Source organism: Nuphar pumila, chromosome 17, assembly GCF_984573655.1.
Source record: "Nuphar pumila chromosome 17, dmNupPumi1.hap1.1, whole genome shotgun sequence".
Classification (NCBI taxonomy): Eukaryota; Viridiplantae; Streptophyta; class Magnoliopsida; order Nymphaeales; family Nymphaeaceae; genus Nuphar; species Nuphar pumila.
This window is the reverse complement of record NC_143265.1, coordinates 15,436,626-15,453,516: the sequence shown is the minus strand read 5'-3', so window position 1 is coordinate 15,453,516 and position 16,891 is coordinate 15,436,626. Positions and strand designations below refer to the sequence as shown.

At 38.1% G+C, this 16,891-nt stretch overlaps 1 protein-coding gene across 1 annotated transcript in view; it reads right to left on the bottom strand.

Annotated features, from left to right (window-relative positions):
• Positions 1-3,465: 3,465 nt before the first annotated feature.
• LOC149811707 (Acyl-CoA N-acyltransferases (NAT) superfamily protein) overlaps positions 3,466-16,891 on the bottom strand; it is a 29,924-nt gene continuing 16,498 nt past the window's right edge. The window contains exon 3 of the mRNA XM_089992903.1: positions 3,466-4,020. Coding sequence (XP_089849029.1) covers positions 3,800-4,020 — 221 coding nt within the window. The 3' untranslated portion in view covers positions 3,466-3,799. The remainder of the gene's footprint in view (positions 4,021-16,891) is intronic.

The following is a 16,891-nucleotide window of genomic DNA, read 5'->3' as shown; positions in this document are numbered from 1 at the left end:
ATGATTTGTATATAACATCATTGTTTATATGTTTTCAAATTTAAATGATTTGAATGTCTATTTGCTTACATTCGCTGTTATTTGGGTTGTTACATGCAAAAATTCATAACAAATTTATATATGATTCAAGAATTTCACAAAAAATAAAAAATATCTCATATTTATCATAATTTTGTAAACATTTAAGTACGATATTTGTGATATATGGAGATTCACAAATAACTTCATGCGAGAGTGTTCAATATATGCAAAAAATAAGACATTTACGAAATTAGTGGTAAATGTTTCACAAATATATTTATGCAAAATATTAACGTATATGCGAAAGAGTAGGATATTTGTGAATTTGATGGTTTCAGTTTCACTGCGATTTCACAAATAAATTTATGCGAGTTCGTGAGGTGAAAATTTGCATAAAAAACTGTGATTATAAATTTAAGTGGGTGTTGGTCTTATTCGACATACGGTACAATTTTATCGTAAAAAGGCCTAAACTCATAATTGTGAAGGGTAAAAGTGTCCTAATGATGTCCGATATTTGCGATTTTGGACATCAAGAGAATATAAAAAATTATAAGGTTTTTACGAAACCGGGTCAAATTACTCATACATTATAGTCATTTTTCGATTATTATTTGTGTGTGGCCTTTCCTATTACTTGAAACTTTTCTTTCTTTTGGTTAGAATGATACTTGTGCGTGGCACCTATGTTTGGATGGTGGCCTCCCATGATGGGATGCTAGTGCACATTGGCATTCATGTTTGTTCGGTGACTGCCCTTGATGGGCGCGTTACCTTGCACTTGGTCTAAATGCTCTATATGCTTTATATGTTCCAAAACAAGGTAGTGTTAAAAAAAAGTGTGAACTTTCTCTCTTTTTCTTACTTTTCCTGTTTGTTTTTTTCCTTCTCCTTTACTTTGAAGCTATTCAGGGTAACTATGTCGTGGTGACTAGCCTGTCCAGGGTTAGTATTGTATGAGTGATGAGGCTTGGTTGTATTGATTTTATCCCAGAAGCGAAGTTGTGAACAACCCTATGCCACCTAAATTCAACCCTGGTGAGGCAACTGTCGCTTTTAAGAAAATGCCTTGCTGCGTGCCTCCAAGGATTGGTCTCATGGTCAAGACAGAAAGTACCAAATATCCAACAGGACTTTAGCTGGATCTGAATTGGTTTGGACCCATATCTGACTTTGAGGAGTTGTGGGTCCAAGTTCTGATAGAACATACCAGACCTGGTAAAATATGCACTTTCTGTATAAGTAAAAAATCCTGATCTTAGATCTCTTGCTAGGTTTATAAACTTCCAAACCAAACAAGGGTCCATCTATTTCTAAAATGTGGTTGCTCCTTAAATACGTGGACCAACTGGGACTAGGGATGTCAAGGGCTTGAAACCAGGTCGAATAGTTAACCGCCCAAAATTGAAAAAGTTTAAGTCCGAATATGTAATCAGGTCGGATTTCATTCAAATGGTATAATATGATTGGATCCAGATTTAGATTCAAATTTGTGTACAAATTCAATCAAATCTTTACGACTCCACAAGTAATCTTTATTGAAACATGCATCATAAAAACCACTTACATAAGGTACAATGACATGTAGGGATGCGCAACGAGCCATATAGCTCGGGCTCGACCTGTTTAAGCCCGGCTCAAACTCGTTCAAAAAAATAAATGAGCTGAGCTTGAACAGGCAGTCCAGCTCGAATAAGATCAGTAAGCCCGACAAAGCTCAGATCACATAGTTATATAAAAAAATAGATTTATATATGTATATATTTTATCTAGTTAACACAAAGAAGGGTTTTACCCTAATGGATAAGTTGTTGGTCATATTTAAAAGTACCATTTTCCTCTCTTTTAAAAAAACATTAGCCATGGTTGTTCAAGCTCAGCTCGAACCAATTTTTCTTCACTAGTCGAGCCAAGCCAGGCCAATCTCAGCTTGAGCCTGGCTCGTGTGCATCCCTAACGACATGTCCAACATAAGCCTCGGGGGTGGGGGTCATAGCTTCAGAGTTTTATGCTGTCAGCACGACGACTATAGGTATAGCAAGCTGAGCTAGCACGACTCTAACAGTGAGAATGAATTGGGATAAATACCAAATACCTAATCTAGGTAAAAGGATACATATCAAAATAAATATTTCTCATGGTCTAGAATCCACAAAGTAAGAGTTTAGTGGCATGACATAGATAATGAATAAATAGGAATATCATTTCAATTGTCAAAGGTCTTTGTGCTGAATGCAGTTTATTTGGGTTTTATATATATATATATATATATATATATATATATATATATATATATATATAGAGAGAGAGAGAGAGAGAGAACTGAACATATTAGGCCCCCATTTCTCATTTTGCCACGTTCTGCCCCATAGTTTTGAAGTGTTTTATGATAGATCTGAACCGTTAGATGTGTTTAACATGCTCGATTTAGTGAAAATTGACTCTTGTATCATGTTTTTTTGACGAAAAAATATACTTTTATGAGCCAGAAAAATGTGGTACCTTCATAGCCATTGATTTTGGATAACCGGAAAAACCTGTATACAAGTCAGATTCCGGTAATCCAAAAACTGGTTCCCACTAAACAAAACCTATAGATCACATCTAGGGTGTTAGATGTGAGAAAAAATACCAAAAAATGCTATTTTGAGGGGGCAGAACAGAAAGTGAGCAAAACCAGAGCTCATTACTCTCTCTCTCTCTCTGTATATATATATATATATATATATATATATATATATATATATATATATATATATATATATATATATATATATATATATATATATATATACACACACACACGTGTCTATGTACGTTAAGTTAAATATCAATACCATATCATACAGTATGACAACAGAGGCGGAGAGACTTTTGTAAAGGATCCAAATTTTATTTTCGTAGTCAGTTTTGGATTTGGTTGGAGCGATTTCATATCCAACTCTGCTACAAATTTAAACCCAATTTGTGAAAATTCAATTAGTCGGATTTGCTTTAACCTACATCCAAACTGAGTATTGTAAATCGTTTACATCCCTAACTGGGACAAGTCCAAACATTGATACAAGCAGAGGGAAGATCTCTTAGGGGGCATTTGGATGATTCTTAAAGGCATTAACTAAGTTTTTAAAAGAAATCTTGGTTTTGTGTGTCGTTTGGATGCCATAAAACCCACAATATAATAGGTAATTATAAGAGATAGCGGTTTACATCAAGATATATGAAGATTTTTAACGTTTTGAATGCTTCAAAGATGTCACGAGATACTACAATGTACTTCCTGACACAATGTGTAATTGATACTACATGCGCTCTTCAGGGGCCGATGAGGTAGCTGGATGGCTAGTCAGACTATCATAACCAAGGGGTCTCCGGTTTGAATCTCACAAGGGTTAATCCACAGCTTGCCTTAAACACACACACACATGTTAAGTATTAATGCAAAAGAAAGGATGAAGCAAGTGCAGTATTCAATTACAACTAGTATTAATATCCAATCCAATTCACTGGAGAAAATTTATTGTTCTTAGATGTGGTACTGAATTCAGCTGCACCAAAAACAGGTTTCCATGTTACAAAGCACTGAACACACAAGGAAACTGCACGTACTTGTAACTGTGACCCTGCAGGTGCATAAATTTGGGTCTGAAACAAAAGCACTGTTAATTCTAAACCTCAAGTAGGAACAGAAAATTGCACTGAAAGCCGCAGGCATTGACTGACGTTTAGCATTAACCAATTTAGAAAAAAAGAAGAAGCTCTGGAGGTGGTTCAGTCATCACTTCTTTGGTTGGGCATGAGTGACAAACTTTGTGAGAACATAGCAGTCAGGGGGAGTGATATTAGTGTAGTAATTCATGATGGTGTCTGTAATTTCAAACCCAAATCTCTTATAAAACTTAATAGCTTCATCATTGTTTGTCTGCACATGCAAGTAGATCTCAGCAATATTCTGCTCATTGGAACACAAGTCCATCACATGTTTCAATAACCTTGTACCTGTCAAATACACAGACTATGTTATATTTCAAACAGGAGAGAGAGAGAGAGTAAACATTGCATGTCAAGAAAGGCCAACAACCTCAGGATACTGGATGCTGGCAACTTTAAATTATGTAGATCAGACTTGGAAGAAATTCTGAGCATAAACAAAGAGCAATTTTGGAACATCTCATCACGGGGAAAATGTCAAAAAAGCTTACCTAAGAAACTCACAGATGAATAAAAACACTAGATCATATAATTAATGCATATTGCATAATAAATTTGAAATCCATAGCTAGCACTAAAAATATTTTGACACATACAAGATATCAGCTGTTTAATTACTAAGAAGTGGTGCAAGAAAATTATGGCTTAATCAAGTAAAAATAACCATTTAAAAAAAGTGCAGGCCTCATGCAAATCAGAACTGCCAATTACTTTCTTATTAGCACACAAGTGGTGCAAGAAAAAACGGATATAGTGCTGTGGGATCTAAAAGATTCAATACTTTGAGATAAAAAACCAAAAAGGAAATTAAATGAATACCATGTTAGTTTCTAACCTTACCAAGATTATAAGCTCCAATTCATGATGTCCCTAAGATCATAAAGATATCAAAAGGCAAAGTCCATTTCAATGACATCATATCAACTTTATTCTTACTAGTTCCCAGACATATACCTGTTAATATATATATATATATATATATATATATATATATATATATATATATATATATATATATATATATATATATATATATAATAGGTAATGCTCTCTAGGGCATTTTGATCTTGTTATTTTCATGTAAATAGTGACTGTCCACTAGGGACAGTATTGTAATTTTGTTCTTTATTTTATTTTTGTCTTTATTGTATAGTGTAGGGGGGGTCTATATGATTGTTGGAACAGTCCAACTAGCTGTTGGACTGTATGACTGTTGGAACAGTGACTGCCTATGGAAATATGATTGTTGGAGCAATGAATGCCTCTCTTAAATGCCCATTTTGGATCTATATATAGAGTTTTTCTCCTCTTTGCAAGATAATACCTCTCTTAAGCATTCATGCTCAATAAGATGAATATTTTTTATATTTTTGTGTTTCTCTTTTTAGTTCTTTGATGTCTTGAATGCACTTAGTGCTTGACTTTAATATGTATGTGTATGATCTAGTATTTTTTAGCATGTATTGTTGGTATTTAGATGCTTTATTTGAACACTTCATAGTTATAAATGTCAAATCATATTCGTATTTATTATTGAACTTTATTTTGTTTCTTTTTGAAAAATCATCAAATATTTTAAAATAATTTAAAATGGTATTGTGTGTCATTGACAAGTATGATCTTATGAGATTTTGCTTAACTTGTGTTTGAATTTTTTTCTTTCTTTACTCTTGATGTATTCTTATGTGAAATCTAAAATAGATTATGAAGTATTAAAATTTTATGTGGTTAGGATTTCAGTGATCATGGATACCTTGCTATTTTTGAATTTTGAATAAATAATTTTTATATTGATATATGATCCTTGTGCACTTGTGATTGTCTTACATGATGAATGAGATTATCTATTCGTTCATAAGGTATTGAACACGATTTCTTATGGGAACCATTCACTTTATAAATGCCTTTTAGATATGTTCCTTTTTAAAAATAGTGTTATTGGGTGTTTCTCTTGTTGGCCCTGTTGTGGTTCTTATGATTGTATTATTTTCTAAGTCTCATAGCTCTTTAATGAACATTATCTTATATGTTTTGCATGAGATTTAAATATTATGCTTTTTTGCATACTTAGTTTTAATAAAATATTAATTTGAGAATTTTGAGAACCTTCTTTGTGTTTGCCCCTTGTGGCTGTTATAAGTGTTTTCCTCGTAGTTCACTTTAGTAATTGTCCATTATTGATGGACATGTTTGTTCGTAATTGAAGACTCTCATTAGTGGACATTTTATCTTATCGTATGATTACATGTTTTTACTAAAACTTATTTGCATCACGATATCTCACATGAGTTTTAAGTGTTACATTTCTATTGCATACTTATGATATTCAATAAAAAATTATTTTTTATATTGTGAGACTTCTTGTGTAGCCCTTTGTGGGTTTTGTGAGAATGTTCCTTAGATAACATTTTTTTTATTTATCCACTTAATATTGGTGGACATTTCGGTTCATGATTGAAGGCTCTATAATTTCATTATTTGAAGATTTCCTTGACTTGATTTTTTTTGTCTTATCAGTTTTTGTTCCTTGGAATGTGTCTTTCGAGGTTTTTATTATTTGGCTTTGTAATTCCATTACTCTTCTTTCGATACATCCATTATTATTTGTTTGGCCTTATCGAGGTGAGTTGTATGCACTTTTATGTTGTGGGAACATAGTTAGTTGTGGAGGTGAGTTATGTGTGCACCTCTGTCAGTATAGATTGCCAAATGATTTGGCTCTGACTGATGGTTGATTGACCTCTGGTTTCATAAGTGTGTTGTATTACTCATTTGTTTATTATGCACCTCGATGTTGTGGAGTCAAGGTTAGCTGTTGAGGTGAGTTATGTGTGCACCTCATGTCATCTTATCAGTCTATGTAAAACCTGACTAATTTAAAAAAATACTTCGGATCCAGGTTGGATCCGAACCAGGCCCAACCCGGATCCAGATCCATTTCCCCCCTTGTGTTCTTATTTAACCCCCCCCCCCCACAGGGGGGTTTTCTTTTAAAAGAGAACGCATACCCCCTCCCTCTTGTGCTCTCGTCTTTCCCCCTAACTCTCGTCTCCCTCTCTCTCTCATTCTCGTCTCTCCCTCTCGACTGCCGCCAACGGAACCTGAGCCCTTCCCCTCCCTCGATTTTGCCTAAGTCACGTCGACGCAACCCTCCTGACTCCTTGTAAGTCCCTCTCCCACCTCTCTTCCTCTCGACACCTCCCTCACCTGAGTCGGACGAGATTTTGCCAGAACCCCCTGCCGAGATCCCCTTGAAACCCGAGACCCCTGCTCCGATTTCCCTGCACCCTGTGCTACGCCGGACCACGACGTGCTCACCTGAGCTCCCCCGTTTTTTCTTCTTTTTCTGTTTTTGCTAGACAGGAGGCAAAACCACTGCCTCTTGTCGCTCTACCTCCCCAACCACCCTCTCCTTAGCTGGAGGTGACCCAGATGAGCCACCCCTTCCTGCCATCTCTGTGTGCCCTCCTCTGCCAAAGATGGCCCAGATGAGCCATCCCTCAGCCGAAGGCCACGCCTCTGTTGTTTTCCACCAAATCCCCTGCAACCTCTACCATAGCCCTCTCTGTTTCCCCTCCTTCCTTCCCTTTGTGTGAACACAGTGGCTGGATGCCACTGTCTCCTCTCACCAGAGCCCCTCACCTCTCGTCCCCCTCGTTTTCTTTCTCCCTGATTTTCAGTAGACCCACCTGTCGTGGGCCGCACTTGTCCCCTGAATCACCCTACCGAGCTGAGCTTGGTTTGAACCAAGCCCATCCCGGTTCGCTCAGCTGTAGGACTGAGCCTAGGCTCGGTACCTTCCAAGATGTGGGTCGATCTTGGCTCAGCTACCAGGCTGAGCCCTTTGGGCAACAACAACCTAATGGCTGCTGCTCCCTCTCTCTTCTTTGTGCATTTTTTCGGGAAGCCGGAAGTGGGTAGGTCGGGCTTGACCTGACTGCCAAGCCTACTCCCTGCCGCAGCCCCCTCAGCCGAGTTGGTCCTCGACAGGGCCAGCCCCTATCAACCCCCACCTTTTTTATTTTGCTGAAGAACCGAGCAGAGAGCTCGGCCCTGTCACAAGCCTAGAGACTAGGTCGGGTTCGGTCTAACCATCGAGCCCACCCCCTCCCATTAGTCGCGTAGCCAGCCAGTCGGACTCAACTCGGTCTCCGCTTTCAAACTGAGTTGGCTCAGCTAGCAAGTTGAACCTTGCTCAGTCGAGCTCTACTAGCTGCCTCTTGTACTGATCCTGGCTTGGTCCGGTCGGCTCAAACTAAGTTCGGGTTTGACCCCTGCAACGAAAATGTTGCTTTCTTCGTTAAATTTAATGGTTGCATTGTTTTTTTCGCAGTACGACAAAATACTTTTAGCGCACCCCATCGGCCCAACGAATGTGGTAAACGCACCAAGGCATAAGCCTTTAAAGGCCTACGCTCAGAATCGTCAACAAGTTCGACCATCTCCAAGGTAGGGGAAAGTTGCACAAAGGACAATGGAAAGACAATCATAAAACTTGTGAATAAGCATATATATACGCTTTTAATTCAAGAACGCAGTTTTACGATCCTTGTCCTTTTTCTTTATGTCATTTACTTTGCCGCCGTGCTATTACGTACGCAGGTTACTGTTTATGCATTTATTTAGCTTGATATGTGGTTTCACACATCTAGCCTTACTTTGTAGTTTTTACTTCGCCATCATGCTATTACGTACACATGCTATTGCTTACGCATTTATTTAGCCGAGGTACAATTTCGTACCTCGTGCATTGCTTACACATTTATTTAATCGAGGTACAGTTTTGTACCCCGTGCATTGCTTATGCAATTATTCAGTCGAGGTACGGTTTCATACCTCTGCACTGCTTACGCATTTATTTAGCTCGATGTGCGTTTTCGCATATCAACTCTTGCTTTATACATTGTCGTTGCGTTGTAATGTACACAAGCCTGCATTATGTAATATATATATTATACGTACATATATACAACCTCGTAAGGTATGCAATTGCGTACTCTTCCATACCCTATATCATGCTTGCTCTTTTTAAAAGACACGGATTCGCACATGTCCGCCAAAACTTTGAAGAAAAAGAATTTCTTGCGAGAAACCAGTATTCAAATATGCGTAGTTTTGAAAAGCAAATTCGAACACTTGAAGGTTGCCTAATTGTAACTAAGTTTTTCCCAAACTGACACAATAGGAAGAAGTGTTTACAAACTTTTGTTTAATGTCCGATATGAGCCAGATAACCCCGGTTGGGAGCATGAGCAGGTGATTGGTCGGGGTTTCTCCTGAGAAACCCATACCCCTTTTATCATAGCAGTATCACGAGATATGCGCAGCATGTTGATACTACGATAATTAGACGAGAGATTCGTGGCAATCTCGCAACATGCAAACTACACATTGATATAAAAGTGGTAATCACACGAATGATGATGATCGCCTTCGCAGACAAGATGCTCGAGTTGGTTTGAAAGACCAAAGCATGTCAAATTAAACTAAAATTATTACATTGTTTCTTTCACAACACATTAAAGTTAAGGTTTCTTTCTGAGAAACTGATACCCTTCTCATCATAGCGGTACTATTAGACATGCATGACATGTTAGTACTACGATGATTGGATGTGTAAGGCCCACTAAAAAAATGTGTCTGATACGTGTTAAATTCGGTCTGTCATGTCGGGCTCGGATCGGATCCGGGCCCGACGTGTCGGACCCGAACCCGATCCGGGTTCAGGAAAGTTCAGGCTTGCGTCTTTAAAAAGGCGCAGGCTGAGAAGGCGAGGGGAAAAACCCCTCGCCACTTTCTCTCTCCTCTCACCCTCCCGTCTCCTTCCCCCTTATCTTCAGCCATCGGCGACCTTCCCGTCGGCGACTGTATCGATGACCCTCCCATCGACGACCCCCCATTCCTTCCCCCCCCTCTCTGTCTTTCGATCTCCCTTTCCCCCTCTTTGCTAATGTCGGCAACCACCGCGACCGGCAATGCAAGCGCCGGTGACAGTGCCGCCGACCTTCCCTTTCTTCTTCTCTGTACCCTCTCTCTTTGCTTTTGCCAGCACTACCTTACCGGAATCCTTCTCGGCACTCCTCGTTCGACGGTCACCTCATCGGTGGTTCCCAAGTAAAACCCTCCCCTTTCTTTTTGTTTCCCCAGGGAGTTTTCTGGCAAGCAGGGCGCGAATTGTGCCTCTTGCATTGTCTGGCAGGGGACTGAGCCCCCTGCCTCTGCGTCTCTTGCGATAGTCCTGGCAGAGCGGCTCCGTTCCCCCTGCCTATGTTATTCTTTTTCCTGCCTCCACCCCCTTTGTTTTTTCTTCTTCTTTTTTTTGTTTTACTGGCCAGACGGCAGGGGCCAGACCCCTGCCACCTCAGGCTTTCTGGCAGGTCGGCAGGGGCTGAGCCACTGCCCCTGTTTGTGTCTCCCGGGGATTGGCAGGGTGCCTGCCCCTGCCAAACCCCTGATTTGCCTGCATTTTGAGAGATGCAGGGCCCCCTGCCTTTGCCACCTCGTGGCAGGCAGGGATCTCTGCTGATTAAGCAAGCAGGTAGCAGGGCCTCCTGCCTCTGCCACCTCTTGACAGGCAGGGGGCCCTGCTGTTCGACAGGCAGGGGGCCCTGCTGTTCGACAGGCAGGGAGCAGGGCTCCTTGCCTTTGCCACCTCATGTCAGACAGGAGCTATGCCCTTGCCTCTGTTGTTCTTCCCGTCTGGTAGCAGGGCCCCCTATTTCTGCCATTTTCTTGCTAGCAGGGGCTCCTGCTATTTTGGCCGGTAGGGAGCAGGGCTCCCTGCCTCTGCCTCTGCCTCTGCCTCTTCCTGTCTGGCAGGGGCAGCCCCTGCCTCTACAGACCGCAAGCAGGGAGCAAAGCCCCCTGCCTACCTTCGCACTGTTGATCCGGGGCCCGGGCCGAACCCACTACGGGATTCTATTGGCTCCCTTTCTTTTCCAAGTTATGTTTATATTAACATCCTTGTACTTGCAAGTTGCACAACGGAGCCCGCTCGCGCTCCGTGGCCCAAGCTCATACGTACCTACGCCCGCAGGCGTACGAGAACCCACAACCCCCCAAGGTAGGGGCAAGTTGCGCAAAAGGACTATGAACGGACAAAATGCTAAAACAAATGCAAGATAACTAAAAATTGGAAAAGCAAGGGACAAATATATATATGTATACGTATAAGTATATACGTATGTTTTTAACTCAAGGATGCGGTTTCGCGATCCTTGTCCTATTTACTTTTCCGCATTTACTTTCTTGTTGCCGCCACGCTTTATGTGCCCAGGCTTTTCTTTCTTTTTACTTTTCTTTACTTTCTTTCCTATAATCCCATTGCTGTCGCGCTTTATGTGCCCAAGCTTTTTCTTTTTGTCTTTTTACTTTTCTGTACTTTCTTTCATGTTGCCGCTGCGCTTTATATGCCCAGGCTTTTACTTTCTCTTTGTCTTTACTTTTTTGTATTTTCTTTTCTTTTGCCCCGTGTTTTATGTGCCAAGGCTTTTCCGGCTTCTGTCTTTGCTTTTCTATATTTCTTTTGTTGTCGTGCTTTATGCGCCCAGGCTTTACTTTTCAATCTTCTCGTGCTTATATTTACGTTCTTTCTTTTACTTTTTGTCTTACCTTTTGTTCTCGTTGTATGATATTCGTTAGATGATGCTGTTATGTTTCTGCGTTCTGTTACTACTGTTTTGAACTGGCACACTTGATGCGAGGTTTTGCCCTTGCGATTCTTCCAGGGCAAACCTTGCAGGGCATGCGAATGCACGTACCAATGTTCGCTCTTTCCGACAAAATGCGAAATTGGGTACTGGTGCCTCGATCTTGAGAAAATGTTTTCCTATGGGGATTTTGGATTTTCTTGAGAATACAAACATGCATGGACTTAAAATCTTTGTGGTGGGGTATTTTTGAGTAACCCTTATCTACCATCGTAGTCGTACCTGTGAACAGGGATGATGAGTTGCACTATGATGAGTAGCTTGTGAGGTCGATGAAACCTAATAACGTGCAATGTGCACAAATGTTAAAATTCACAAAATGGTAACTATGTGCCTTCACAGGCAAGATGCTCGAGTGGGTCTAATGGATCAGAGCATGTAGAACGAGACAGCGGTTAAGAAACCTCTGTCGTGCACGTTAGCCACGGTTTATCAAGAGAGAGGATGGATGGTACAAAAACTTCGATGAAGAGGTTGTTAACGACCACCCCACGGGCAAATGACTCAGCTTCCCCAATCATCGGAGTTAGAGGAAAGGGACTAACATAATTATCCTAGGTGATAGTTGTCAGGCACTTCTGCAGAGGTTGGATGCATCCTTTGAATGAATGGCCTTTGGGGAATCCTCTCTTGGTCACTGACCGTCCCCTTAGGAGCGGACTCAGTCAGCTATCTGGGGTATCATAAAATACATAGCATAATAAACCCCTGAATCAGTCTCGGTTGTTTCTACGTTTCGCGTATGTGAGTATGCACAGGCCAGTTAATATCGAAACTAAAAATATCTTGTTCACACTACTGTTTAGTAGCACACCTTGAGATTTATAATTGCTTACTGTGCTTAATCTCATCCTGTGTTAGTTATCTTGTTTTAGCTAATTGCTCTATGCCTGTAGAATCAATTGATCATGAATATTTGCATGCATAGTTAATTTGTCGTCAATTTCTAATAATTGCTCATTCTGTGAGCAAGCTTTGCATTAGCTTTTGTTCTTTATTGTCTTATCTTTGTGTACCTACCAGTTTTTCATGAAACTGACTCATTTTATAGGAACAGGTGACGAGTAGGTTTTCTTCGGACAGTCGATGGCGAGATACGAGATGGCCTGAGACTTCACTCTCCTGCTCCTGCTCGTAGTTTTGAGTCATGGTTACTTGTTTGGGTTTTGAGTTTGTAAAAAGGTGAAACCCTAAATTTTGTACATCTGAAAGGTTATTATTAATGCATTTTTGGTTCACTAATTGTCTTGATAAAATGTTTTGGAAATGAAATTTTGATAATGGATTATTACGGTAATAACGTGCCCAAAGTTGTCAACTTGTTTTGTTTTTCAAAAAAAAAAAAAAATGTTTTCGCTAATAAAAGCTCTGAAAAATGAAAGGTTTCCTAAGTAGTTTAAAAATGTTTACAAGTTTGAAATTTTGGGGTGTTACAGGATGAGAGTTTTATGGTAACCTCATAATGTGCAAAGACACAACAATGAAATAGAAATCACATAAATGGTGATGATAGCCTTTACAAGCAAGATGCTTGAGCTGGTTTGAATGACGAGAGCATGTAGAATGGGTCCTCAGTTAAATAAAACCTGACATACTCATTTGTCTTTTTAGTTTCGTTAAGAGAGATGATGAGATGGTACAAAACTCCAATAGAGAGGTTGTTAACAACCACCCCTCGGGCAAATGACTTTGTGTCTCCAGTCATCAAAGTTAGATAACGAGGTTACCAAAAATTATCTTAAGTGGTAGTTCCCATGGACTTCTGCAAAAGTTGGATGCATTCGTTGTCACGAATGCTTCTGGGGAATTATCTCTCGATCACTGGTCGTCCTCTTAGGAACGGACTCCGCTAGCTCTTCGGGGTATCAAAATACAAAACATAACAAACCCCCGGGCAGTCTCAGTTGTTTTTACGTTTCTTCTGTACGTACCCTCAAGATAGCTAATATCGAAACAAAGTTATCTTGTTCACTTTGCTTATGTTAAATTGCATATCATGTATGAAATAAAGCATATGTTAGTTTTGTTCTAAATTGTTATACTTGTGCACCTACCAGTTTTTATGAAACTGACCCGTCTTATGGGTACAGGTGATGATTAGGTCGGTACGGCAAGCGATAACATGATGGCGTGATGATGTCAAGATGAGACTTTCCCTGACGTTTTGCTCCTGAGGACATTTCTATAATTTTTCATAAGGGTTACCTTAAAAATTTCTTTTTTGTATAAACTCTAAATTATTAAAACAATATTTTTTTATCTATTTGGTTTTGAATGTACGGAAATCCGTTATGTAAAGGAAAGGTTTTACAAGTAATGCGCCTAAGGTCCGTTGACTTGTTATTTCAAAAACACCATTTGTCGCTGAATTACTATTTAAAACTCTGATAAAGGAATGATTACAAGGCTTTCAAAATTTTCCTAAAAAGTTACAAGTCTGGGATTTTGGGGGCGTTACAGTCCAGATTCCCAGGAGGTTATGATTAACGTGTTGTCATTTTCCTTTGGTTTGATTGCTGGTTGATTGGCCTCTGAACTCATTGTTATTGGATTTCCGAGTTTGTCGTTGGGGTGAGTTGTGTGTGCATCTCATGTCATCTTGTGAGTATGGGTATGTATCTAACTGGTAGGTGATTGACCTCAGTTTCTATTAGTGTGTTTTACCACTCATTTGTTTGTGTGGCCATTGTTACAGTATTGAATGCTCGTATCGATTTTTGTTAGTGATGGCTCTATTGTTATTTACTTGTGAGCATTTTTTGGTTCTTATGGATTAAATCTCATATTATTGCAAAAGTTATTGTTTTGATTTGAATATTGTTTTTCAAATCTTCTTACTTACTGACATAGTTTGTCTTCATTACAATATGGTTACCTGTGTCCTCCTCTTACGTCTCTTATTTAAGTGTCATTTTATGTAGACAAGAGATGTTATTTTAATGTGGTGAATTATGTGCACCCATTGTTTTTTTCACATTTTTTGTGTGTTTGTTAAGCTCATAAGTGGCATCGTGATTGTGTTCTTGTTCTAGTAGTTGATACACTTGAATTTTGAGGTTTGGAGATCTAGTGAGGTGATTGCTTGTGGTGGTTGAACTATTATTGAGATTTGCAAATATCATTCATTTTGTTATGTGAGATTTTTTAAAATCTCTCCGTAAAATTTCTAATTTTTTTCTATTTATATGTAAAAATGTTTATTGATAAAATTTTATGCATCTTATGTGCATTTCATTAATTTTATATATATATATATTTTAAGATTGATGTTTGGTCCTTTGTGCTTAAACCCATTCTATATTGTGTGAATAAATTCTAATGAGTTGAGAATTGTGAGATTGCTCTCTTTCATTATTATGTGCATTAAATATGCTTTAATTGCATGTTGGATATATATGTGTTTCATATGGATTATCTTGTTCACATTGTTGTATGCATAAATTTAATTATCTTCTCTTATCTTGAGGGCTTTTTTGAATTGTTATATTTTATATATGCATGTTGCCGTTGATGATTTGTTATTTCATTTGAAATGCTTTTCTAAAAATCCTTGGGATATTATTTACACATAATTGTCTATCTCTTCTTAATGATTTATATGTCCATTAGTGATCAAATTCTCTTATGATCAATATTTATGTTTTCTTGAAAAATATGTTGACTTTGAGTTTATGATTTGATTTCATAAAAATTTATCCTTGAGGTATGCACCTTTTATCTTTCTTAACGACTATCTAATATTTCTCTTGTTCAAAAATATATTTGTTTTAAAACTATTGGGTTAGGATATTTTTTTTTGTGGTTGAAACATTTGTTTTGTTCTCTCTGCATGTTCTTAAAAATGTGATGGATTGAGAAAGGAATATCTTTGATGCATCATATCATGAAGATGAAGATAGCGGATAAAGGCATTTGGGGATGATCACCAATGAGGACATTCAGAGACTTGCATTTGCAAAATTCTCTAATGCATCATAAAGATAGAGACTACCAATGAAGATATTTTGTAAACTTGTATTTAATGAAGACTTTCGAAGACTTGTATTTAATTAAGACCTTCGAGGACTTGTAGTTTCAAACTTTCAGTTATCACACTGTAAGTTTGAGGGGTGTTGAAATATATATATATATATATATATATATATATATATATATATATATATAATTGTATATATTGTATGTTATGTAATAGGCAGTGTTATCAAAAATGCACCTTGAGGCGCAAAAGGCGTGTCTCGCCTTGAGGCGCGGCCCTCTGTGCCTCAAGCCGCAAGCATGAGGCGTGAGGCGCAAAAAAAAACAAAAAAAAAAGTTTTTTTTTAAGATTTCTAAGACATAATCAACAAGATTTTTGTTGGTTAATCTCATATATTTTCCAGTTATTTCAGTTGTGTAATCAGTTTCTTAGTATATTTTAACTTTTGTTGGTTAATCTCATATATATTCTAGTTATGTAATCAGTTTTTATATGTTACTTAAAGTAACATATAAAAGTAACTTACTTTTATAAGTTAATCTCATATATTTTAACTTTTGTAGGTTAATCTCATATATTTTCCAGTTATTTCAGTTATATAATCATTTTCTTAGTATATTTTAACTTTTGTTGGTTAATCTCATATATTTCCAGTTATGTAATCAGTTTTTAGTTACTTTTATATTTTAATCTCATATTTTTTAGTACTTATTTGATATTTTCTATTTCTTATTGGTTGTTATTTCATCAATAAAAAATTTCTTTATTTATTTGTATTTTTAGATATTTTTTTATAATTTTTTTAAAGTTTTCAAAAAAAAAATTTAGGCTTACGCTTTATGCCTCGAGGCTTATGCCTCACCTCGGTTTTTGGTAGAGTGCCTCGTACGCCTCAACGCTTTTCACAACACTGGTAACAGGTAATGCTCTCTAGGAGCATTTTGGTCTTGTTATTTTCATGTAATTAGTGATTGACCACTAGGGACAGTTCTTTATTTTATTTTTGTCTTTATTGTATAGTGTAGGGGGGTTTATATGACTGTTGGGACTGTGACGGCTTATGACTGCTTATTGCAACAGTGAATACCTCTCTTAAATGCTCATCTTGGCTCTATATATAGAGTTTTTCTCTTCTTTGCAAGATAATGCTTCTCTTAAGAATTCATGCTCAATAAGATGAATATTTTTTTATATTTTAGTGTTCCTCTCTTTAGTTCTTTGATGTCTTGAATGCACTTAATGCTTGTGTAGTGCCTTTGTGCTCTTGTATTGTCCTTTAGTTGGACTTGTGTATGTGCATGTACACTTTGTGTTTATAATCTTATAAGCCCTTAGAGGCCCTCGTTTTATATTTTCGCATATTTCATTACAACACCATATACAAGTGCTTCCATAAACTTCTCCACAACAATGCGTACATAGTTATAAGGAAAAGAAGAAATTATATGGGTGTACTAAGCCTGCTTATGTTCTA